We start from the raw sequence: 24,082 nt of genomic DNA, 5'->3' as shown, positions 1-24,082 counted from the left end.
CTGAATTGCGCCAGGAAAAAGGGGACCGGCCCATGCGTTGGTGATGAACGATGAGCGAAAAAGACGAAAAACCACATCACTCGCATGCTTATGAGAAAGAAAAAAATGACTGAGCCCCTCGTGTGTGTAACATATCCCAATCAACCAAGGCGTGCGCGCGCTGCGTCTGTGCGTGCGAGAGGGGGAGAGAGGGGGAAAAAAGAGATCGCAATGGTGGTGAGGCAAAGAGGTATCGGCGGTCGGTGGTCCGTCATATCCATTCCTGTCCGCACCTCGCTTTCCTTCTCGGAAAAGGGAAAAAAAGCCCTGCGGCGGAGAAAGGAGTAGGGCGAGTGAAGTAAAGAGAGGTTCTCGCTCACAACTTCTTCCCGAACCAGCCAACACCTTTCTCAACGGCCTCCTTGCCCGCCGCAGCCGCCATCGCATGCTGCTGCATCAGGCTCCCCACGTCTTGACCCGGCTTGACCCGGCCGAAGTTAACGTCCAGGTCGAGCAGGATCTTCAAAGCGTTGCGACTGCGCAGGTACGGCAACGGGGCCTTTGCCTCTCTAAGGCCAACGCCCGGTTCCACTCTGCCAGCCACGCCCGACACTCCACCTCCTGCCTTCTGCTTCTCGGCCTCGTCTGAGCCAGGGAATGGGAGTAGATTCGATAGCACTTCGTACGCCGCGAGCGTAAAGCCAAACTGCGGTGATGAACGTAGGATACGGGCAGGGCCGCCCTTGAAAAATGCCTTGAACCCTTCTTCCTTGAGAATCTTGCGCGCGCAGTCCCCAAGGCCGTTGTATGTTGCTTCTCCCTTGCGGGCTTCCACTTGGAGTCGAGTCTTGATCACGTCGCAAGGGGTGGTAAGATAGGCAGCTGGCATACCCGCGATGGCACCGGCCGTCAGGAGCTGCAAGATGCCTAACGACTTGGTGGGTGATTCGCCGAAGAAATCTCTCTTCAGGTGGCTGTACGTGGGGAAGTAAATGGCCGAGAAAGGAACGTCGCGCAAGAGACAGGCTGTTACACCCTTGTACAAGCCCAGGATACCGAGATTTCGAACGATCCACATCGCACTACGTTTGGGAACCGCGTCGGATTTCTTGGCCAATTCACCCTGGACCTGCAGGCGAATTTTGACAATCTCGAGCGGGTTGGTAAAGACCTTTTACGCCGAGTCAGTATCTCTCATTTTTAGGGGGGGGAGGTCCAAATAAACTTACCACTTGACAAGCCCCTGCGGAACCGCCTGCCAGAATCTCTGCCGAGAGTGCAATCTTGCCAGTCTGCTTGTCTGTGAATCTTCCTCGCACAAGGTCGTTCACTGTGAGCTTGATGGCCTTTTCAGGAGCCACCCCAACCAACTGAGGCAGTACACCCGAGTACAGTCCCCGAAAACCTTCGTTTCGGATGACCTTGCGCGCACAGTCGATGGAATTCTCGTAAAGTCTTTCACCAGGACGGGAACTCCGCTGGTTTTGCATTCGTGTTTTGACCAGATCAATCGGATAGACCATGAACGCACCGAACGCGCCAGCGATAGAGCCAAGACCGAAATGGTGTGCAGATTCAAGCAAGCTGCGAAGTAGCTGTTGTGACTTGGACACGGCGCGGTCAGCAGCTTCGGCCACAGCATTGAGCTTCGCACCTGCTGTCTGATAGCTGGCGTCCAAAACCTTGGCGAAGTCATCCAGACTCAACCGCCCTGAGGGCGAGTCGAGACTGGCGAAGTGAAACAAGATGTCGGCTTCCATGGGGGTGTAGAGTGAGAAGCGCGTCAGTCGAGCAGCTTCGTTGAGGAAATCTGTCCGGTCGATCCTGCCGTCTGAGGATTTTGCGGTCGCATTCCGAATGATCAGATCGAGAAGGTCCATTTCGCGAATGACGTTCTGGAAAGCGCGGACGTTGGCATAGGAGATTTTGGTACCCGACGAGATATTGCACAGAGTCGGCAGGTTCTCCAGCAGGTGGTCAGACAACTTATGTCCTGCGGTGGCTCGGATAATGCGCTCAAAGTCCTCTGGGTCGATATAGCCATCTTTGTCTTTATCGTACAGGTGGAACGCCTGCCGGATGCGCTCGCCCTGCAACCCTCGCATCATCTGCGCAAACTGGGGGTAGGTCATCTCGTGTCTCTTATTTTTCCCACCGATATAGAGCGACACCCATTCTGAGTTGAAGTCAAAGGGAATGCTTTCCTGGCCTCGGTTCTGTTCGTAGATCTTTTGGAAAGTGTCCGACTTAATCGAACCCGTACCATCTTCGTCGAATAATCTGAAAGCGATTTCATATTCGGCGTCTGATTTTGCGAGGAGATTGTCAAAGGCGGCCCATTCTGACATGGAGATCTTGCCGCGCTTGTGACGGTCCGCGACTCCAAAGAGGATGCCATATTGTTCCCGTTTTATTTTGTGCTGCAAACAGAGTCCGCGTCAGGCGACATGTGCCAAAAAAAAAAAAAGATTGTATGTGATCTGAGCGACATGTGACGCGCAGGGCAGGGATCAAACTCACATAATCTTCTTCTGGTGGTGCGATGGCGTTGATAAAACCCTCCTCGTTCATGTAAAGCTCTCCGTCTTCGCCTTGGTTTGCATGTTTCAGAAACGTTAAGCGGGATTCTGTAGACAGGCTCGAAGGGGTCGTTGAGCCCAGTAAGGACTCTTTTACAGCCTCTGTGACAGTCGCCATGGTCTATGGGGGGGAGTAGAAAATCCGTCGGGAGATGAATTGTGACGGATGGTTGACGAAAAAGTGGTGATGTCTCAAATCGGTGCGGAAGGGTTCCTTATCGCGAGTTGAGCGCGATCCGACAAAGTCTGAAGTAAGAAACGCACGGGAATAGAAATGAACAGGGTCAATCAACGTGCAAACAGTCAAGATACTAAAGGCATACGGGCCAGAAGCAAAGGAGCAAAAGCAACAGAGTGCTTATGGAAGAGGCGGTGATGAGAGTGCGTGAGTGAGTGAGTCTGAGTCTGAGTCCCTTTCTCACCCCTTCTCGCCTCAAAAAAGCGCAGTTTCGGGGCACAAAATTAAACAAAAATTTGGAGCTTCCAGGTGCTCGCTATCCATTTAGCCGCGGTCTAGCCGGTCTGGGTAATCCGAGTTCAGGAACAATCTGGCTTCTTACCGGATCTGGTTTAGAGCTCGGCATAAAACTCCGCGAACCGAGTGCTGAAGCTCCGGCGGATATAATTTCTTCTTTGTTATGCACACGTGCGGAGCCTCGTGCCCACGTCCACCCGTCCATGCGGATTCCATGGAATTGGGGAAAAGGGAGGAGAGAGCAAAAAAAGGGTCATGATGCCGTTTGTGAGATTGCCAGATTGCCTTGGTCCATATACCCGTGCCTATGTCCTCCCTAACCTCCACGCTTCCCACGCCCTTCACACATCTCCATCTTTATCCTCAAAACACTCTGGAAGTACATATGCCGAGTATATATATAAATACAAAGAATACAAATGCATACTCGCCGGTTATTGCGTACGCCGGACAGAAGCCAAAAATCCCCAGGGTCATTGCATCGTTAAAAAGTATCCCCCGCCATCCAGCTTTTCCTTTTTCCCGAGATCCCGTCCTGTCCAGCCTAGTCTGGTCTTAACCCACACATTTCCTATGCTGTGTACCCATATCCAGTCTCTGAGAGAAGACGGTTGACGGACGGAAGGCTCTCTGTGGACAAGCCAGTTGTGATCTCACTGGCACGTCGACTATGTACATTGTGCCCCAAGCTGATTCCACTGTCGTCAGTGTGGTCATACTGGTCGTCGAGCGATGAGCCGCGTTCGTAGTCACTCACACCGCCTTGCCCCGAGCTTGCTCGTGATCGATTCCGGGTGTGGTTGGAGCGAGAAGGGTTTCTCAGATTCCGAAGCCCCTGTTGAAACATCTGGGACACATGATCAGTTAGCGAGATGCCGGATGACAAGCGTCAATCAATCTCCACCTACCACTTTCTCCACATCCGACATGGATTCTCCAAGCTCCTTGCACAGTGGTTGCCATATTGAATGCCGATGTCGGTTGTACGCGTCTGTCACCCTCTGGATCCGTGCCTCGTCCCAATCGGTGTCGCGCATCTTGGCCAACACCCGCTCGTGTCTTTTCCGACAGGCATTGGCTGACTTGTTGGGGAAATATCGCCGGTGGATTTCCTCCCAGGACAGTCCTCGACCCTTGGCGTCCAAGAGAATGTTGTCCTCCTCTCCGTTCCAGGGACCACTCTGTCCGGGACGGGGGATCACTTCCCGCTGCATTTGGGGAACCGGGGGCATGGAATTGGGGACCGATTGTAGATAGCTGGACATCATTTGTTGTTGGCCATATTGAAGGCTGTGGTCTGCATAGTGCAGGCTGTGCATTTGAGGAGCATTCCATGGAGCCATGCTTGGAGCCATGCTGGTGACCATATTGGCTGGTGCTCGAAGGCTGTAGGGAGCTGTTCGCTGAACTCGGCGTGCTATGGTTGGCTGCTTGGGCATTCCTTGGTCATGAGCCGGCCGATGAGTCCGAGGCCCGGTCGCTGAAATGGTTGTCCGAAACAAAGAATAGAAGACTTTCGAATTATGATTAAGAAGGTGGAGGAGGATGCGGAGGAGGAGCAGCGAGTGTACAAGAACAATGAAAAAGGAAAATGACTGAGCTGAACCTGTGCAGCACGTCGAGGACTGGATGGCATGGAATGGTTGTATGCCTGGATCAGTCGAGCCTGACCACCCCCTCTTATGAACAATTGCGTCCAGCGCAAACAACCTTGCCAGAGAACCTCAAACACACGGGCGTCAATCTCAGATTGACAAGAGACGCGGGAAACCCAACAACCCAAGCCGGGAGCCACCCAGTTTCATAAGTAGAAATGCTCGGGAATCAGCCCCAGGCGCACAAAGATACAACGGCGCCTCGGGGAACTGCAAGAGATGTACATGCATGGTCAATCAGACACGCCCGTCATTGGACCTTTCATGTGTAACGAGCAGATGAAACTCGAGCCTCAACCATGGGGCCATAATAAACTGGCGGATCATACCAATCTAGTTGCAGAAGTATATTTGGCACCCAGCCAGCCCTACCTCCGAGGCCACCAAGGCCAAGCGGGCCACTCGCGATAGAGTACAAAGCGGCTGTCGATCAAGCGAATCTCAGTAGCCGCTGAGGGACCAGGACCAGGGTCTTCAAGACGCCAGAGGTCAAGCAGTTTCGAGAATTTTGGGAATGTACACCCCAGGCACGCTGGCCAGTAGCAGAAACTTGGGATGCCCCAGAATTCTACCCTCTTGTTCGCTCCATTGACGCAGATTGGCTGATCGTCTGAACGCCATGACGTGCGTTGGGACAGTATCGGGGGAAAATAGATAGCCGCTTGAGGATCCATTCCATCGAGGAATCGCTTGATACAAATTGGACCTCAAGTCAGAAGCTCTTGTCTCCAGGACAACGAACTGTTCGGCGTTGAATTCGAGCAGACCATCACCATACATACCATCTAGAATGGCCACCAGAAGAGACACTGTGTGCTTCTGATCTGTTCGACCGAGGTGGGAGGACATGAAACTCGGGGTCGCTTGCCAGGCGCTTATTTTCTTCCACCTCCTATATTTAGCCATGGCAGATTGAGAGCCATGATTTGCGAGCCCACCACCTCGGCCGATTGCCAGGAGCCTTTTCCGGGAGGAATGGCACAGATGGGAAAGGCATCCAAAGTCTTTAGTCATGATATAGGGCTGCGGCGGAATGTTTGCCAAGTTCGCGATACCTGAGTTGAGTCTTCGGTCTCTACACACTTGGTCGAGATGAAAGGAGATCGCCATTATGAATGCTGCTGACGCCCCATTCATGTGAGAGTTCTTAAGTGTCCGACTTACAAGATAGGTCACTTATCAAACCAAGACAGGATAAAGTCATATATTGACTATCCTGACGACTGTCAGATAAAAAGACTGTGGAGTATTCTGCTTCAAACTCTTCTGTAAGTCTTGCATTAGATTCTTTTCGTTGGACCCCCCTCTGAAGCTCCCTGCCTCACTGCAAGATGAGCTGAGGCCTTACATCAAAATGGTACATCATCAAGGCTCGTTATCCAGCAACCTATCCCTCGCTGTGAAAAATCTAAAACACATCCCCATACTTTTAAAACAAACCAAAGCCAGAATTTTGCCGGATAAGTCATTCATCTCCGTCCCCATCGTCGCTCGTCCCTCGACATCTTGACGTGGCGCCCATAGTAGTCCTCCTCCTCGATTGGCGTCACACTGTATACGACAGGAGTGTCCGAGAATGACAGTTGCCGCCGTTGCGTGCTAGTCTTGGAAGGAGACTTTTTCAAAATGCTTCGTGACGAGCTGCTGTTGACATACGAATATGTTGGCTGTTGCAACGTCGAGTATCCCCGCTGGTTGAGTCGAGTGTTGCGTGCAGTTGGGCTCGCGGGTGACGGCGAGACGGGTGATTTCAGAGGTGACCTCAATGGTGTCATGGGAGACTTGAGTGACAGTGTTGGTCTGGTTGTTTGAGCAGTAGTAGAGATGCTCAGGGACAACTTTGGCTTTGCGGTGCGTGAGGCAAGCATGATTATGTCTTGGTTTGATTAGAAATGTGGGAATTGATGGGATGGTTTAGACAACAGATTGCAAAGGGCCTAGATCAAACGATCAAATTTGCTGAAATGGTGTTTGGAGGATATAACAAAAAGACGTAGATCTGAATAGCGGGGTAGTGGGATGTAAGAATAGCAGTCGAGTATGATAGAGAGTAAATATAGAATTGGACCAGCCAAATCTAGATGCTAAATAAAACGCAGGAATAGGAAATGCCAGACAATCAATGTGTGGATGAAGAGAAGAAAAAAAGCTGGGTCGAGAAAGCGGTCGGACGGGCGGTTAGATATAGAAGAGAAGAGTCGCAACCTGGGCTGGTAGGGGCTGGTCATTGCGAATTGTCGTCTCGATTCGCTCTGCTTGGTCGTGGTGGTCCGTGCGTTGGCCTTGCATGATGCCCAATCACAACACTCCTTGAGGCGCTCACATTGTGTGATATTGTTGCTTGCACACCTTTCCCTCCAATGGCAAAGGCAGATTTCTCGTCAAAAGTCGGGCTAGTGGTGCGACAATATGTGATGGAATAAATCGGGAAGTTCTCAAGTTCTCAAGTATTGCAATGACCTCGCAGACGGCTTTTCACCTTGCATGAGTCCATGACCCGACACACACTGAGGCTTTTGATCGGCATTGTATGCCTGCCAAGCACTCAACCCGTGAAACTATCGAGTTGGGGACTCTGTTTCTTTGCCTCGTTTGGTCTCCTGACAGGGTGACAAAGGTGATAGAAATGGTGCTGACGCGGGAGACCACATGATATTCACAATGTGGCTGGTTTTGAAGAAACCCATTTGATGCTGTCTGCGAATGATCAATTGCCGCTTCGCTCGCATCTAGAGTTGCCCATAGGACGAGTTGGGCTGCGGGAGTCGTAGGAAACCGGCGAGGTATATGACAGAACCAGTACAGAGAGGACGACCTTTGCTGGTGATGACGGAAGACCAGTATATAGCTCACTGCTTGACCTCAAGGTGCATATGACCGTGGACAATGAAGGTGCTGTGGCTTGGAAGGCACGCAGGAGGATCAGGCCAGCATGTTCATTCAGCCAGGTACAGACCCTGGATGTCCTAGTTCAGGTGTAAACCTACCGTGACTCTAAACTCACCGTATGTAGTGACAGCGCGTCTTCGAGCTACGAGGTAGCCATCATTTGGTACCCGAGAATCGTGCCTTACCTTATTGCTCTGTGAGTAATTGTAGTTTCCGTGAGAACCCACCTTTGCAGTTTCTTCGATTTGGCATCTTCACCTGTCGTTCCAGGTAAGCCCTGAAGCATAAGGCACAAACCGAAGCACCGTAATGGGCTTTAGGCAAAGCATGACACGGCTGTGACAGCGATTGACAGCCACATGAACGTTCGTCTCAATATGTATTGAGTTTGACTTGCCACTCCGGCAGGGAAAACATGATTAATAGCCAGGCTCGTACAACATCGTCTTTTCGCCGCGATGTGACGGCTGCCATGTTTGACTTACCTTTTCAGAGCAATAAGGCTGTTGGGCGTATGCAATGAGGATGGGTGATGTTTACATGTCGAGCAAGTGTCCTTCTGGTTGTCGATGGGCTGTGCTGTTGATCGCCTGGACCACTGCAAGTTCAGTGTGGCATTGGCATGACGGAATGACGGCGCAGAGTTGACAATGGCTGGTTAGACTTGCTGGGTGAAACTACTGGTGTGGATCATGCTGTGTATATACGGCGCAGGGCGAGTCATCTTCTGGGTTTATTTTGGATTGAAGTTTGCGTAAGGCAAGCATGTCAGTCGGATCTTGACGCCGATTCTTTGGCGGAAAAGGCGAACTATCGAGGCTGAAGCAAGGTGCGCGGAAGGAAAAGTGTGCTGAAATGACTGCCGCAACAAGATTATGATGAATCAGTCGAGTACGAGAAAAAAAGCCCCAGCCGAAATCGTTGTGATACATGTCGACACCTCAGTCGTCAATAAAGAGCAACTGTGGCTTTGCTTTTGTCGCCGTTGCCCAGTCCATAACCGTGTTCCCGCTGCGCCGAATGAAGTCGACCATTAACCATTCTGACTTGAAAACAACAGGGTGGTGTTGTGTCGCCGGAGCTAGCAGTCTGCATATCCCAGATACATGGAGGGATTCGGATTCCACGGCTAGAAGGCTGGAATTCCACAATTTCGTAAGGGAATGGGGCGAAAGCCAGGTCCCCTTTCGTCCATCCGCTTACCTGCTGGCATAACGATCTTCACGCGCATAGTCTCGACCACCTGCATACTCACGAGGGGCTTCGTCGCGTGTAGCAGGAGGGTAGCTACGTTCGTCGTTGCGGTCATAGTAGCCACGTCGATCACCACGCGTGCCGCTACCGCCGCCGCTGTAGCCTCCCTCTTCGCGCCTACCCTCGTATCGATCAATGCCGCGGCCGCCGTAGCCTTCGTCGCGTTCGCGTCTGCTGCCGCCACCTCCGTAACCGCGTCTTTCATAGTCGTCATATCGAGAACCACCACGGTAGTCACCACGGTATTCACCACGATAGTCACCGCCACGGTAATCGTCACGTCGGCCCGAATAACCTCCCCGACGGTCGTCATAGCGATCGCGGTATCCACCACGAGGTGGGCCACGGAAGTCGCCTGTTCAAGGTCAGTACGTTGTGCCCAATGTCAGGATCCTACTTACCACGCTTGGGAGGGCCGAAGTATTTCCCTGGAGTGGGAGTACGAGGACGGGCACGCCGAGCCTTCTCGATGCTCAGGACGCGACCTTCAACAACCTCGCCTTGCAAGCCTTCCTTGGCAGCCTCTGCTTGTTCGTTGGAAACCATTTTGACGAACCCGAATCCTCGAGATTCTTTGGTGTGGGGGTCCAACATGATCGAGCAGCTTTCGACATCGCCATACTTCTCGAAGAGGCGGGAGACATCGGCTTCAGTGAGACGGGGGTGAATTCCAGTCACGAAGAGATTGGAGCCATTGTTCAGGGATTCATCATCGGCGTCTTTCATGCGAGTGTCAGATGGAGGGGGTGGCCTAGATAAGCAACGGTCAGAGAGATTCGAGAGAGTGCAAGGGAGATGACGCTTACGCTCTGTCACGCCCATTTGGTGATCGACTGCGGTTGCGGTCATCACGATCTCCCCGAGGCGAGGCAGATCGGTCGCGACGTTCATACCCGCGGTCATCTAGAAAAGGTCAGAAAGAACGCCTTATAGAAGTCGTCTGACAGATACAAGCATACCTTCGTAGCGAGCAGCAGAATCCTCAAAGTCGGCCATGGTGTCAGACTGGGAAAAGAGATTGAGCAAAAGGGGGTTTGTTTGTAGTTAATGTAACTGCGGATCTCGTCTTGAGGGCTTTTGTTACACTTTCAACAGGATCTGGGAAGCGAGAGTGCTCAGAAGTAGTCAAGATATGAGAAGAAGTGGGCGCGATGATGAAGGGAGCTGATGGTTGCAGCTGGGGAGTGGATTGTTTGTAAGGCTACGATGAAGAGTGAGGCGAAAGCAAAAAATCGCTAGAGGACACGCGCACTCATCGCCAAGGTAAAGTTGCCTAGTTGAGAAGCATGTCGGAACAGGCAAATCTTTAATCCGCAAAAAACCAAACTTCAGCCTTACGACCCAGCCTTCAGCCTTGCGACTCGCGGATTTTGGTGCGATTCAGGCAAAGTGGTGCAAGATAACTCAAATGCTACATGCATTGAACGATGACACTGGTGCATCGTCCACCAAAGGCAGACTCAATCTCACCCATGGCCATGCGCCACTCGGTAAGCTAATGGAGTGCCGTATAATTGGAGGCTCTAGGATCCATCGCCGCCTTTCCTTGTTTAATGATACTACAAAGAAATTCATTTGATCATTACTGTGTTCTCTGAGGACTCACGTGTAGAGGGTCAATATATCTGATTTACTAGTGAATACAATAGCGAAGGGATCGCCCGGAGAATGTGGCCCAGGGAATGGGAATAGCGTAAGCGAAGCCGAGGCATGCAATCCAACGACAACCCTTCCTATATCATCTTCTGTTCCGGAAAGACCTCGCGCCCCAATCAGGGGCTTTGGTTCGTTTGCTTCTGAGGCTCCTTTTCTTTGCCGTAGCTTCCTCATTCTTTGAGTCTGTGATCTCGCCATCAACCGGAGCATCAATAGTGTGTCTGACAATGTCATCGCCGGCACCCAGTCCCTGGAGCTCGTCTTCATCCATCTCACTGAGCTCTTCACTCATTTCGCGCAACACTTCTGGTCCTGTCCAGCGTTCTTCAAAGATGGTTGTGCCTTCTGGATCAAATTGAGCAACGTACCAAGGAATGCCGCCGTCGGATTGGAGACTTTGAGAGTGGCCTTCCAAACTCATGGGAGGTGTAGGTGGCTCCACTTGTTGCACTTGTTCCGCGGCCGCAATTCCGTTTGTATGGGACTCATGCCTAAATCCATTCGTGGACGCTGGCGGGGTATTTGCCGAGACCAGGTGAGATGCCATCTCGAGACTGTTATGCTTGAGCGAATCGTCTTGTGCAGCAGACCTTGCTGCGTTTTTGAGCGTTTTCTCAACACGGCTGAATTCTTGCACAGTAGTTGTAACATCGACCATTTCAACACCGGCCTCTGCTGGACTAGCGATCCCAACCTCGTGTTTCAGTTCGACTGAATCAATGACCGGGGTTTCCGCAGACTGTGCCAATGAGCCTCGTCGAGAGAGGAGGGCTTCATCCATCTCCCTAATCTGCTCAGCGTATGGTCGCCCGTGCAGTTCAGCTTCTTTTCGAGTAGCATCTTCGATCATTGGTTCAATACCCTTGACAATTCGTCTTGCGAGCGTACGTCGGTCCCGGTCTTCAGGTTTCATGTCTTCAGCTCGGCCACTAACCAGGGAGATCAATTCTGAAATGCTTCCTGCGCTGTTGCCGAACTGCGAATTGATCACCTGCACCACATCATTGGAAAAGCTTGCTATCGAGGTATGCTCTTTCCTGAGGACTTTGCTTTTCAATCCGAGAAGACCAGGACGGAACAGACCTCTGTCAAGTCTAGAGTTTGTTAGCATCGAAGCTGGTGCAATGAGATAGTAGACTTACTTGAGTGCTTTCTCAATGATGGGCTCTAGGAGGTGTGGGACAGGGAAGTAGACGATGTCGACGACTTCCTTCAACAGACGGGCCTCTTCCAGCTTTGAGGCTTCGCGTTCTTTGATCAAATTGCATAGCTGCACGATCCGATCCATATCCTTTGCCAACCTCTCGGCAAACTCAATACGACGCTCCAGTCGCGCACGGCCAGCCGCACCTTGGGCCTTGTAATCGCGTCGTGTCACCTCGAAAGAGCTGAATGTATCCATCTGTAACTGTAATCGCTTCAGAAGGGCAGCGCCTCTGCGAGCTTCGCGTTTCAGAGTCCAGTATTTACAAATTTCAGAAACATACTCCTTCTTCTTCTGCACAGTGAACCTTACCAGGGACTCCTCGATGGACTTAAGAATGACCTCAGGGATCACAGGAGCACCTGAAGGAAGCCGCCAGACCGTCTTCTGCTTTTGTCCCTTCTTGTTAGTCAGAGTCACTTTCAGATGGCCCTTGTCTGTGGCAGGCGGATCTTGGATATCATGAATCGCCAAGGCAGATGCACGACTGTCTGCCCAAATTTGCCCACGAAAATGTTCTTTGAAATACTTGACCGCCTCTTCATACGCTTTATCAGTGTGGTGCTGGCGTTTCCAGTCACTGGGCGTGTGCTTGTGGCAATATGCCTTGAGCTGCGACGGTTCCATCAGGGTATTCTGTCCACCACCGGTCTTCATTTGCAAGAAAAGTCCAGCTTGGCGAGCACAAGTTAGATGAAATGGCTCGTAACAACGGCCGTCACTGCACTGAATGCTCGCCCCCATCTCCTGTTTGCAGATGTAGCAAATGAGTTTCCAACGACTGGTGGGAACCTTCTCAACATCGGTAATAGGTTCCATCAACGATGGGTTGCCAATTGTGACTTCCGGGATCCAGAAGGCACAGAACAAATGTGCCCATTTTGAATTGTTGGTTTGCTTGAAAGCGCCGCCCTCATTGGGGCAGAAGATGCAGCTCGGTCGAGAGTTTCCGACAAGTTGGCATTTCCTGCACAACCACTGTCCTTCGGGGATATAGGGCACACCATAGCACTCTTGATGCACGGCGAGATCACAGCCGTCGCAAAACACTATCGCATTGGCATTCTCACAGTCTCCGTCGTCGCATATGGCGCATTTGCTGTCAGGCTCTTCTCCGGCAGGCTCACCATTGACTGCAGCAGCGGAGCTCGACCGTGGCCGCTGAGTCTGTGGCGCCTTGGGATTGGGTTTCGGTATTCTCTTTTCTAAAGCATGCCATTCTTTTTCGATCTTGGTCATTGTAATCTCGAAAATGGCGGGCTTGATAATCTGAACGCCGTCTTTGGTCCTCCCTTTATTGAAAGCCTCGAGCCACTTGACATCTTGTTCATCCATATCATACTCGACTCGTCCGACGCCCGTACTGCCAATAGCAGAATTCTCTCCGTGCGTCATGAGGTCCGGACTGAGATCGAGGTCTTCTTCCGCCGATCCTTCCATCTGTCTTATCAGCGTCCGTTCTGGCCGCAGGAAGATCTCACTCTCCTGATACCCAACATTTGCCATTGACTTGTCCACGAAGTCAACTTGGGCAATATCCTTGTTTAGTTCATAGGATAAGAATGGATCAAGTTCTCGATATGAGGGTTTGGGTAAGGTCAGTCGTTCTCGCGGATTTGGTCCTGGCATAGGCACGAATCTGGGGACTTCGGGAGTCAGAAGAGCATTGACCATCGAATTCTGGGTACGATGTGGCCTTCCAGGTCGTCGCTTCAAAGGTGTGGAAATTCCGAGAGCAGGACTTTCGCCCTCCGTCGGTGTCAGAGCGCCTTGGCTAGATCCATCAACTGTAGACTTTTTCACCAATCCGTCTATTTCTTCGGAAGGTAACACAGCAAAGTCCGCATCCAGGTCGAGATCAGGATGGAACTCTTCCCACCCTCGTTCTTCTCGAGGCTTGTACCCATCTCCATGTGTCACGGCGGCGGAGGCCGCGGCTGCTGTACTGTATCGGGGTCGTGCGCCGCCTCTGTTTCTACTTCTGGCTGAGTATCGGGGTGTGGATAACATCGTCTTCTTGGGGTTGCGGCTTTGTCTCGTGCGCGTACGCGGAAGCGCGTATTCTTCGTCTGCGTTAGGTGTCCTCGTGGTAGAAGGGGTGCTCTCGTGATCAACATGTCTACCGCCGCCACCTCTACCTCCTGGTGTCCATTTAAGGGAGGGCTGGGCCCGGCGCGACGTGCGGATGCGTTTCGAGGGAGGCTCTGCGTCTTGGAAATCCGCGAGGTCTTCCTCGTCCGAATTGTTGAAGTCCTTTGACACCTTCTTGACTTCTCTCCGCGGACGTGTTCTTGCCTGCACAGATCTCAGAGGCCCCATCCTGGGCGCACAGTGGACGGCAGTCGACGCGACTGGTTGTGATCAAGCCGCAACTAGGAGGCGCAGGCAGGCTTCGGGTCGTTTTCGCGTGTGTGAGTAGCCATTCAGTCTGATTACGACAGCGCTAGTTGAACGCGCAAGTAGTAGTATGTATAATGAGGTCGGCCTAGGGCAATGTATGATGTCCTGGAGGATGTCCTGTAGTCACAGTGTGTTGAGGTGCTTTTTGAGTGTCGTCGCTTCAAGATGGCGATCTCCCAGTCGATTCGGTTAAGCGCGACTCGCAGGCCCGACAGTTTGGATCCACAAAGGGCTTGGCATCGTATCTGCGGGATGCAATTGCCCTGCGCATCCAGAGTTCGCCATTTTCTTGAGAACACTGGCAGTTACGGTTCACTCATTTCGTTTTCTGCCGCTTCCCTGATGAATGCCATTGAAGAGTGAGTATGATTTCTTTCCAACCTGTCTACGCCTCCACTGTTCTGTTATCAGTCCGTCTGTGGTTGCATGCATGCTTACAAAGATGAACTGTAATATCAGGAACCGCCCTGGACGACGAGGAAACGATCCCCGAGGTGCGAACTCCCACCAGCAGCGACAGTCTACTTCCGCCTCTGCTGCATCTAGAGATGGTAGTTCTAGCACATATCAAAGCAGAAGAGGTGGAAAGGCAGGCTCAAACCTGAGCAGGTCCTCTGACAATATTCAAAACGGTTCCACGACAACCCTCCCACCACAAGATGATCATGTGCCCATCGCAGGTTTCAATTCCGATGTTGTCGAGGCAATGTTGAAGCAAGGTTACGAGGCTAAGGCGCCTCTTTACAAGTTGGACACAAAAGCGCAACCCGCAAACCCCCAGAGCCCATGGGGCGCCAAGCGTAAGGAGAGTCCCGCTCCTGAGAAGATAACTATTAACTGTTGGAAGCTGGAGCCATGTCTGGCGGAAAGGACTTTTGGCTTGACCTGCGCAGGCAGGTTTCTGCCTTGCAACAGACGGGCGGGATCAGTCAGGGCGGCTGAGGCTAGAATGCTGTAGCGGTGGTCTCTGTCACGCACGGTTCAGCGGCATCACGGAGGCGTTTTTCTGGTGCATTCACGATACCCCAGGTGCTCGGTACATTCTGTCAGCATCACTTGAACTCCACATGTACATTTGCGGTAAAGCGATGTCCCGGTTATTGTGTTCAACTGCATGTATCATAGCTCTGGTTTACCATGTTTACCATGAGCGGTTCTGCATTGTATACATGTTGTATGTTGGATGCCGTTCAAAATCAAATGGTATTGTCTGGTGGGCTGGCATTTCCTTACGCTGTCCGATGGCCAATCTTCTCATCCTTTGCCCGCCTCATTCAAGAACTGTCGGGCCCAACTTCGCAGACACTGCTTGGCCTGCTGAGAAACTGTGATTGGTTAATTCGTAACATGAAGCACAAAGTTGGAAGGTCGGGTCAACAGAGGTTTAATGAAGTGAAAAGACGTGAAATTTTACCATGAGCCAGGTGTGTAATCAGGCAGCTGACGCTGGATCTATTACGCTGGATCAGACATCGGCACGGTTGGTTGATCGACGAGCTCTGCTACAAAACCCTTTCACCTCCAAGCCCTCTTGCGCGTGTCTCGTCTTAGCTTTTCGAGGCCTCTTGAGGAAGCTCTCGCGATGACCCCCAATCCAGACTCCTGAGTGTGTTTGCTAATACACTGCAATCCGTTGAAGAGTTTTAGCAGCACCACTTGTCCTCTTGACTTCCTTCGATAGATTTTCACTTCCTTCATGATCCCCGTCCTCGCCTTGTTAAGACTATGCCACCATGGTGCTTGCCGTGGCGCTCTCGTATTTCCAGTTTGGTTGGAGGACACCGACAGTCTTGTAGTATCTGCTCAGACGGTGGATTCTAGACTCGATCAAGATGAGTCGAAATTTGGAGTCCTTGTCCTTTCGGTTGCGCTCAAGATGCTTGCGGACGGCGACAGCCTGTGGAAATAAATGATCCAGATTAGCCAAGTTCATGGCAAGACAAATGGTCCAGTCGGCCCTTGTGTTTGAGGTATACACACCTTTTTGATCAAGAAGTAGAGGTCCTCGGGTATTTCTGGTGCCAGGCCTGTATAGTGTCACTCTGTCAGTCTCATAGGACCAATTTCAGAGGCAATGCTGAGGGGTATGTTCCCAAAGATGGGTAGTGATGATTTGAGCCGACGGCTTCTTTATTTTCTTTTTCATTTCTCACACCGGGGATAATCGAAGTGCGTGCATACCGTTCGACTTCAGGATTCTCAGAATCTTGTTACCTGCAAGCACAAAATCAGTCAATTGCTGCCACGCAACCAGCCACGATAGGCCACCGGGGCTGGATCTCTTAGAAGACTAACCAGTGACGACTTTGACTTGCGCGACACCATGGCTATCTCTCAGCACAACACCGATTTGCGACGGAGTCGCACCCTTTCGTGCGAGTTTGCAGATGTTGTCAACCACAGTCTCCGGGGTGGATTTGAACCAGGTGGGCACAGAGCGCGAGTAGGGAATCGCCGAGGCGCTGATGCCTTTGCCTTTGCTGTGAAGACGACCCATGTTGACTGTGTATTGAGAGCTGTCGCAGTGGAAGAGGGAACGACTTGGATCTGAAGAAAGTTGTACAGTGCAGGTTTGCAGATGCACTGGCTCCGAGTTGTGTGGTGGGTCCGCCAAGACCTGCGAAATCTTGGCGGCTACAAGTCAAGTTTGCTGAACTTGGTCTCCAAATCTCATATTATCTCCCATCATTGACTTAGAAAGTTTTCACAGGAGTTGTCACAGTATATTCGAGTACAGTGACTATTATCTGATGCAGTCTTTGACCCTCTGGAATCAATCACCGCGTGCCCCAAAAGGAACACCGAAGGCGACCCTACTCTTTGGTGTCGCCGAGCAATCTCAAGGTACGTTATAAAGTCGATTTCACACCGTCTCTACAAGCTTGCATGATGACAAACACTTTCAATTTCTATAATTTCTGGTACCTCTTATGCCAGAAGAGAAGCCCAGCAGGGTTCTCTTCGATGATCTAAATGGACTTCTGATTCTCAAATCCTCTACACTGCCGACTGCATTTTCGCTCTTTGATCATGAACGGGAACTAATATTGTGCAAGCAGGTTTGTCTAGGAATTCTCTGATGGCCCAGACTGCGAAAGGAAGGACGGGGCTCACCACTGTGCAATGATGGTGTCACAATCTCCCGCTGTTCGAGGTCGCAAGAGATAGCGTTGCGCAGTCAACAGCACTCATGTTCGCCTTATTCCATGTTCATTTGAAACGTTGTTGCTTTTTCCACACGTAATACTAGATTCCTTCTCATGCCGTACGTAAATAGCTGGAGGGTATCAGATTTTAGATTCCAAAACCAAGATGACCATTCCTGCCGGACTCCAACCCAAGCATAAATGTGTAAACATCGACCGACACTATGCGACCTGGACCTCAAAGCTGCTTTTTGTCACGATGTGCCTCCCATCTCAGTGTCGACATCGACGTTTCTGGCTACTTCTCCCTCTCTTGCCTCTCCCTCGTCCTTGACGCCGTTGACAGCAGGCTCTTCTGTTACCGGTGCGGCTTGCGGCGCAGCATCCTCTGCAGTTGGCTGGGGAAGTTGCTGCTGTTCTGTACTAGCGTCGATGGCTTCATTCATGGTAATCTCGGGTTGTATGTGGGGAGGCTCTTGTGACGGGATGGATGTGGGCTCTGGTTGCGCCGATGGTGATCGATGCGGAGATGCAGGTGCTGGCGCAGGTACAGATTCAGGCGCTGATGCAGATGTAGGCGCTGGTGCGGGTTCAGGTACTGGCGCCGATGCTGGTGCTGGTGCGGCGGCCGACGTGTCTGCCGGCTCTTGTGGTTTGGGATCTTCGAATTTGTACAGAAATCGTTCGCGAATATTTGTCCTGTCCGTGTTCCCTTCGTATAGTATGGACTGGTGGATGAGGCATTCTCCCAGCCACTGGAGGGGGAACTCTGCTCTGTTGCGCAAACACGAATTAGCTACTGTACATGTCCAGCGCAGAGGTTGTCATCCATGCAGGGACATCGCAATGCACGTACTCAGCGTTCAAGCTCTCTGTAATGGCCTTCTTTAAGAACGGCGCGATTCGCGCATTTAGGTAGTCCCTCAGCGGTATTTGTTGTCTGTTGCTGGCGGTGTTCACGACCACCGAGGGAGGATTAAGCGCCGCATTCGACATCCCGACCAGTTTTCCGTGCTCGACAGGAGGTGATTAGAGCAAGTATCTCTAGAGATCTTGTCGCCAAACTGGACACCCCAAATCAACATCTGGGGTATTCAACCAATCATGGTGAGCAAATGCTGGAAAGATGGAATGGCCCATCAAGGACCACGTCACGTGCCGGCACATCAATTGCATTCTCTTTCTCGTTCTCAGTTTCGTTTTGCAACCTCTCCTACGGAATTGCGCAACAATAACAAAGAGGTCTAACAAGATACCAATATGTGGCGGTAAGGGTGTTGTGTGGCGTCTCGACTACCAGGGAAATGCGCTAGGGAACAAGGTAGAGGTGTAGTTGCGATCACAACCACCCTTATCCATTGATCCAAGTTCCGTCTCGCGGTTCAGAAACAAGAACATTATTTGCCGCACCCCGGTCGATAAATCAATACCACCCAGGCCATAACTCAATTGTAATACCAACTTAACATAACGTGGAAATCTATTACTAGGTGCATCAGTTCTTCGATGCGAAGGGGCCGAGATAGCGATCTCGACACACTCAGTCAAGAGACCTGCGAGCTCGGAGGCCAATCTCAAAACAATGAGGCAAGTCTCAAAATAAGGAATGGGATTGTGTAATGCAACCGAGGTGGCCATGAAGGAGGAGGCAACAGCTTCGACAAACGAACTCAACCGGACAAAGGGCGATGGGATCCTGCCAATACCGATGTGCAAGAAATAGTCGTCTTCAAGGGAGGGCGGTCACTGTCGGCCCGACAGTCAGTAAAGGCTTTCTGTGGGAGTGTGTCCAGGGACAGGAGACAATCCATCTTCGAATAGATATGGCAGTGTCGTCTCTGAGCAGCCAATAACATGACGAAGAGGACAGATGAAACCAGTCACTCGACATGCGCCATCAGCCACGTGCGACGACCTTCTTGTCTGGACTCCCGGGTGCGCTGCGCGCAATCATGCATGGCCCAAATCAGTGATCTCACAGAGTCAAGCTGCGTCCCACCAAATACCCACGAGCAAATCCTTGGAAGGGATCCTCTAGGCGGCGGCGCGCCGAAAAGTAAAGCCGACGATCCTCCCTTGTCGATGAGGAGCCATTGAGGTCTCTTGCAAGTCTTTGGACCCAGAGCCTGAGGCCTTCATTCCCTTTGACGGCTAAGGAGACCCACAAAACATTGATTGTATCGGCGACATAGGACGATAGATTCAGATGGGGCAGAACTTGCCTTTAGCTGTAGGTGCCTCGAAATGGGCGATGAATTTCCTCTTTCTCTTAGATCGAGCCAGGTCCAGAGGTAGCATCACTGCCACGTGTAAAGGTAAGACTGGAAGGCAGGCGAAGCGACGACTAATTACCCGCGATCTGCTGCTCGGTAGGGCCATTCTTCATCGAGTTGAAGAGCCGGATACATGCCGTGAGCGGGACAATGGACAGCACCTGACGAAGAATTGATGCAGCGAGAGCTAAGATGACGAGATTAGCGCAATGATGAGTGCATGTAACTGCTCACTAAAAGTGAGGCGAATATTTGTTTAGCTTCCCGAGGTCAGAGAAGGAGAGCTCTCGTACGGCGCAACGTGGCTCTGCACATCTGCCCAACTTCCGTCATTGTTGCGTTGGCGTGTTTTGGCAGATCCGATCCGATACTCGCAACAAGTAGCGGTCAGAAAGACAGCGGCGCCGCCTATATAAGAGTAACCCGTCGCGCGGAGGATTTGGGCGCAGGTGGAAGTCAGCGGAGAAGTGATATAGCGAGGACGGAAAGGTCATCGTGACTCCGGCGCCCATGGAGTTGAGCCATGGGTGTGTTTCGGAGAAGTCCTTCTCTTTTCAAACGTTCGCTTCGCAATTTCAGGCCAGGATTGCCTTCCTTCGACATCAACTTTGTTCCGCCCCATGGGTGAGTTGGGTTGATTCGGAGCCAGTCGCGATAGGCAAGGCTGCGATGTCGCAAAGGATCCATTTATTCGCCGTGCCATTGTTGGACGCCCGGCCACGAGGCAGTTGTGATTGAGATTTAAGATGCTGAGGATGGTTGGTCGGATGGGTGAGGATGGCGAAGCGTCACCCCCGGGACTTTCGAAGCTTAGGCGTCATATGGCACCTGATTCGGTGGTTCGTTGAGCCCCCAACACCGCTTTGGGCCTCCCTATTCGACCTCGGGCGCCCACGACGGCAAGTTCGCTGATTTGCGGACTGCCCGGAAGACGCATCCACTCTCGTCTATCAAAAAGTCCCAAAGCCCGCTGATCGAACCACGCCATGGCTTCCTCAGGAGCAAGTATCGAGGGATGCGCGCCATTTTGCTTCTGCCAATACCTCCTGCAACCCTTGAGATTGTCGGGCGGGAAAAAAGGACATCAATTTTCGGCATGCTGCAGGGGCGCGGAGACTGCGCTGCAGCTTGCCGAAGACTGCGAACTCCCAGTTGAGAACTGATGGGGGGCATTTAATCTTGTCAAGCAGCAACCCAAACACACCCAAGACATGGCTGGGCTAACCTGAACAGCACTGGATTGCTGCACGAGAGACAGGATTCTCCCACTTGTTCCCACCCCTACTGATTGTTACCTGCATCTCGTCCCTACCCTTTTACGCCTGCATCCACCTGGGCCGCTCGACGGAGCCTAGCCTGCTGCATAGCTTGTCGAGAGTTTGCAGCTTTAGCAGAAGAATGGGCAAGGACCCAGACCTCATCAGGCGCAGTCTGAGCGAACAAAGGCAAGGCGGGCTCCGCGACTCATGGCGCCAGCCAGCAACAGCACCACTTGACCAACCCGGGCTGACCAGCATCCAGCATCTAGCATCTAGCATCTGTCGAAAACTGAATTACCACCGAACCTCCCTTACGCCGTACGGGAACCTTCCCTCAGACATGCTACTCCGTACTCTAATTCCCTTGCTCTCACGCGCAGATGGCCACCTCCCGGCCACTCACAACGCGCCGTTGCATGTCTTGCAGCTGCGGCCAACATTGGTCGACCCGCGGCTCCTGATCATCTGCCACTGACAATCGCTAGACTACTCAAAGCCCAAGTTGCTCTTCCCAAAATAATGGCTAACTTGGAATGATGCCCCTTCTGCGCCTGGCTCACTGGCCTCGAGGCAGAGGGACCACCAGACCACCAAGGCCTTCTGTCCCAGCGTCCTGGAATTTTTGTTCTGCCTTATTGCTTGAATGGGTGACCAATCTACAACTCTTAAAAGGTCTCTTACAACCTCCGGGCCAAAGTCACCCACTGACTTTGTCCTTTCCGCTCTCTGTACACCCTCAGTCGGGGTCCAGCGCAATTCTGCTCTAACACTCGGGATTTGGATGAACAGCGCGCGCTGCGGAACCAATCCTCCCTATATGCCGGTCACTATTGCGCCGCTTGATGACAGTCACATGCATCCCGTTCCTTGCAAAACTCAGCTTGCGCTCCGCCCTCACCCTTCCCAATGTCCAATTTGTTCAACCAACCATGGACAATTTCGGAGCAAATCGTCTTGTTGACCAACATTATTCAGAGTGCTGGGCAGGATGTACCGTCATTTTTGGTGCGCGCCATCGAAAATGGCAATATACAACCCAGATGGGACGATGTTGCACTGCCAGCAGGTATGTAGACCTCAAGAAGGAAGAGAAATGCTGCCTGCCGCGAACTCGACAAGATGGTCGCCGGGAAACCCCTTTCAAACTGGCATTCACTGTCCCTCCTGCCTGGTCGCGAAATTCATAGTCATGCGCTGACCCTGTTGTAGGCCGCACTCCTAACGCATGCCACCAAATGTACAATTTCTTGCGTAGTCAATACCGCCCCTTCCCAACGACGGGAGTGCCAGGCTTCCCTCAGCAACAACTTGCGCCGCATCCTCCGGAGATGAGGGCAGTGTCGGAACCAGATTTGGCCCCGTCAACACAACGACCCATTCAGCCTCGTCCTCCTCGTTCGACAGACTCGCCTATTCCTCCGACAACAAATGGGGAACCGTTCCGGATCTTGCGCACCTTCATTCAACCTGAGCCGCCCGGGGAAAAGCGCAGGAAACGAGGTCGTCCGACGAAAGAAGAAGTGGAAGAACGCGATCGCAAGCTTGCAGAGGCTGGGCAGACTTACGAGCCGAAGAGGAGGCCAGCAAAGAAATCGAGACCGTCTGAAACGCCCAGCTCGCTTTCCGAAGCTGTTGCCACAACATCACCCTTTATGCAGACTCCGCGCTTGCAGCAGCTTACACCTAGGGAAGAAACGTCGAGCGGAAAAAGACGGTCAAAACGCCAGCGTGACGAGGGAGAATCAACGCGTCCGGCTCTTTCTAGGTCTCCTGGAGACGATTCGGGTGACGGAAGGAGTACAGACGCGGCCCAGAGCCCTTCTGATCGACTTCTTGCGAGACCAGAACGTGCTCAACCAGCTACCTCCGTTGCTCGAGATGTACAGCAGATATCGAGCCCACATCTTGAGTCACAAACAGGTACGCAGCAGGACAATCAACCCTCGGGCCCTCAGTCTGCCTAATTGTCGCATACGATGAAGCTATACCGGCACATAGCCATTGATACACGCCCATGTCTTCCTACTTTTTCCCATATCCATCTTCGAACCCTACGTACGACGAACACCCAGACATTTTCACACCATGAGCTACGACTATAGAAAGCGGCAGATACATGTGTACATGATACCCATGCGCAGTACGAACGGACAGGAGTGGCTTAATTCTCTGTGTGTGCGATTTCGAATCCGACCTGTTTTCCTCATCCGGACGCCTGGTTGCCAAAATTCTTTTCTATTCATTCTTATGTATTTATATAATCGGGGAGCGCAACAAAGATCTGCTGGCCAGACTGAGTATATTTGATACGCGAGAAAAGGCAGGGAGCAAGAGCAGGACGAATACTCAATGATGGACGCGCCGTGCAGGCATCAAGAAACATAATTGATAATAACAACGTTTTGATACACCTGGCGCACCAGGCAGGGCATGTTGAGCAAGACCACGAAAGGATCACGACTGTGGGAGTTTGTCAATTTCTCATTTGTGGAGCACCATAGAGGGCATGTTGGGGGTCGTTGTCCCGTTGACTTTTATATGTTATATCCTGACTGGGGTTCTTGGAGTCTGCCGTCAACGAGACCTCGAATTCACATACAGGACATTTGTATCGTCTTTGGATGGAGAGGGTGGCTATGCAGACGAAGTGATCGTTTCGATGAGGACAAGGAGCAAATCTCTTTGCTGCGAGTCCCCTACCCGTCTTCGAAGCTCAGTACCTACGAGGTATTCTTCTACCAGCATTTCGGTCCTCGACCAGGGGTAGTCGAGGGGAGGGCCCTAGATCTCTTTGCCCAATTTAAACAAATCCTCCGTAGCGACGCCTGTTTCAGCAACCGAGGATTGCGCACTCTCTGGGCCTTTGATGGTGCCGGTCCACTTTTCTCCCTGAAACTTGCATGTCAGACATGCGGCGTGACTTTTCTAGAAGAAACGGTGCGCGCTACGCCTGGGACCGGGGTCTTTTAGGAGGAAGAAGGAGGGGACCTCGTTTGATTAATTTACTTACTTAGTGTACCTGGTAGTTGGTATCTAGTAGTCAAGAAGAGGAAAAACAAGAAGAAAAAAGTGGGGACGGGTGGGAGACGAGAACGAGAAGCTCAAAAGGTGAGAGATGAAAGATGAAAGAAGAAAGAAGAGAGGGAAAGAGGAAGGTGGTGGAGGGAGAGGGTTAACGAAGGGGGAAGAGTCATGACTTGGACTCATGTTTGATGGTTGGGTCAATTGTGCACCTCTTCGATGAATTTGATCTTCGACTACATACACACATATATACAGACGCTGCGCGAAAGGTGAGTTAGTCGGTGCTTTA

The 24,082-nt window shown here is 51.8% G+C and overlaps 8 protein-coding genes across 8 annotated transcripts; 1 reads left to right on the top strand and 7 right to left on the bottom strand.

Annotated features, from left to right (window-relative positions):
• Window positions 1–355: 355 nt before the first annotated feature.
• Window positions 356–2,676, bottom strand: AYO21_00344 (hypothetical protein; the record flags this gene model as incomplete). The annotated part of the gene is made up of 3 exons (XM_022650334.1): window positions 356–1,150; window positions 1,209–2,399; window positions 2,500–2,676. The coding sequence occupies 3 exons, from the start codon at window positions 2,674–2,676 to the stop codon at window positions 356–358; spliced, it is 2,163 nt and encodes a 720-aa protein (XP_022517660.1).
• Window positions 2,677–3,604: 928 nt separating this feature from the next.
• On the bottom strand, window positions 3,605–4,388 carry AYO21_00343 (hypothetical protein; the record flags this gene model as incomplete). The annotated part of the gene is made up of 2 exons (XM_022650333.1): window positions 3,605–3,880; window positions 3,942–4,388. The coding sequence occupies 2 exons, from the start codon at window positions 4,386–4,388 to the stop codon at window positions 3,605–3,607; spliced, it is 723 nt and encodes a 240-aa protein (XP_022517659.1).
• A 1,769-nt stretch (window positions 4,389–6,157) lies between these two features.
• AYO21_00342 (hypothetical protein) lies at window positions 6,158–6,556 on the bottom strand (the record flags this gene model as incomplete). The annotated part of the gene is made up of 1 exon (XM_022650332.1): window positions 6,158–6,556. The coding sequence occupies one exon, from the start codon at window positions 6,554–6,556 to the stop codon at window positions 6,158–6,160; it is 399 nt and encodes a 132-aa protein (XP_022517658.1).
• Window positions 6,557–8,776: 2,220 nt separating this feature from the next.
• AYO21_00341 (hypothetical protein) lies at window positions 8,777–9,827 on the bottom strand (the record flags this gene model as incomplete). The annotated part of the gene is made up of 4 exons (XM_022650331.1): window positions 8,777–9,186; window positions 9,233–9,582; window positions 9,638–9,734; window positions 9,791–9,827. The coding sequence occupies 4 exons, from the start codon at window positions 9,825–9,827 to the stop codon at window positions 8,777–8,779; spliced, it is 894 nt and encodes a 297-aa protein (XP_022517657.1).
• A 742-nt stretch (window positions 9,828–10,569) lies between these two features.
• On the bottom strand, window positions 10,570–14,010 carry AYO21_00340 (hypothetical protein; the record flags this gene model as incomplete). The annotated part of the gene is made up of 2 exons (XM_022650330.1): window positions 10,570–11,572; window positions 11,630–14,010. The coding sequence occupies 2 exons, from the start codon at window positions 14,008–14,010 to the stop codon at window positions 10,570–10,572; spliced, it is 3,384 nt and encodes a 1,127-aa protein (XP_022517656.1).
• A 1,804-nt stretch (window positions 14,011–15,814) lies between these two features.
• On the bottom strand, window positions 15,815–16,588 carry AYO21_00339 (40S ribosomal protein S13; the record flags this gene model as incomplete). Its single annotated transcript, XM_022650329.1, has 4 exons — window positions 15,815–15,988; window positions 16,072–16,118; window positions 16,273–16,305; window positions 16,387–16,588. The coding sequence occupies 4 exons, from the start codon at window positions 16,586–16,588 to the stop codon at window positions 15,815–15,817; spliced, it is 456 nt and encodes a 151-aa protein (XP_022517655.1).
• A 903-nt stretch (window positions 16,589–17,491) lies between these two features.
• On the bottom strand, window positions 17,492–18,233 carry AYO21_00338 (hypothetical protein; the record flags this gene model as incomplete). The annotated part of the gene is made up of 2 exons (XM_022650328.1): window positions 17,492–18,011; window positions 18,094–18,233. The coding sequence occupies 2 exons, from the start codon at window positions 18,231–18,233 to the stop codon at window positions 17,492–17,494; spliced, it is 660 nt and encodes a 219-aa protein (XP_022517654.1).
• Window positions 18,234–21,675: 3,442 nt separating this feature from the next.
• Window positions 21,676–22,733, top strand: AYO21_00337 (hypothetical protein; the record flags this gene model as incomplete). Its single annotated transcript, XM_022650327.1, has 2 exons — window positions 21,676–21,835; window positions 21,979–22,733. 2 exons carry the CDS (start codon window positions 21,676–21,678, stop codon window positions 22,731–22,733), a joined length of 915 nt encoding a protein of 304 aa, XP_022517653.1.
• Between the last annotated feature and the right edge of the window lie 1,349 nt (window positions 22,734–24,082).

This window comes from Fonsecaea monophora (genome assembly GCF_001642475.1).
Source record: "Fonsecaea monophora strain CBS 269.37 chromosome Unknown Scaff1, whole genome shotgun sequence".
Lineage (NCBI taxonomy): Eukaryota > Fungi > Ascomycota > Eurotiomycetes > Chaetothyriales > Herpotrichiellaceae > Fonsecaea > Fonsecaea monophora.
This window is presented reverse-complemented; position numbering and strand designations above follow the sequence as displayed.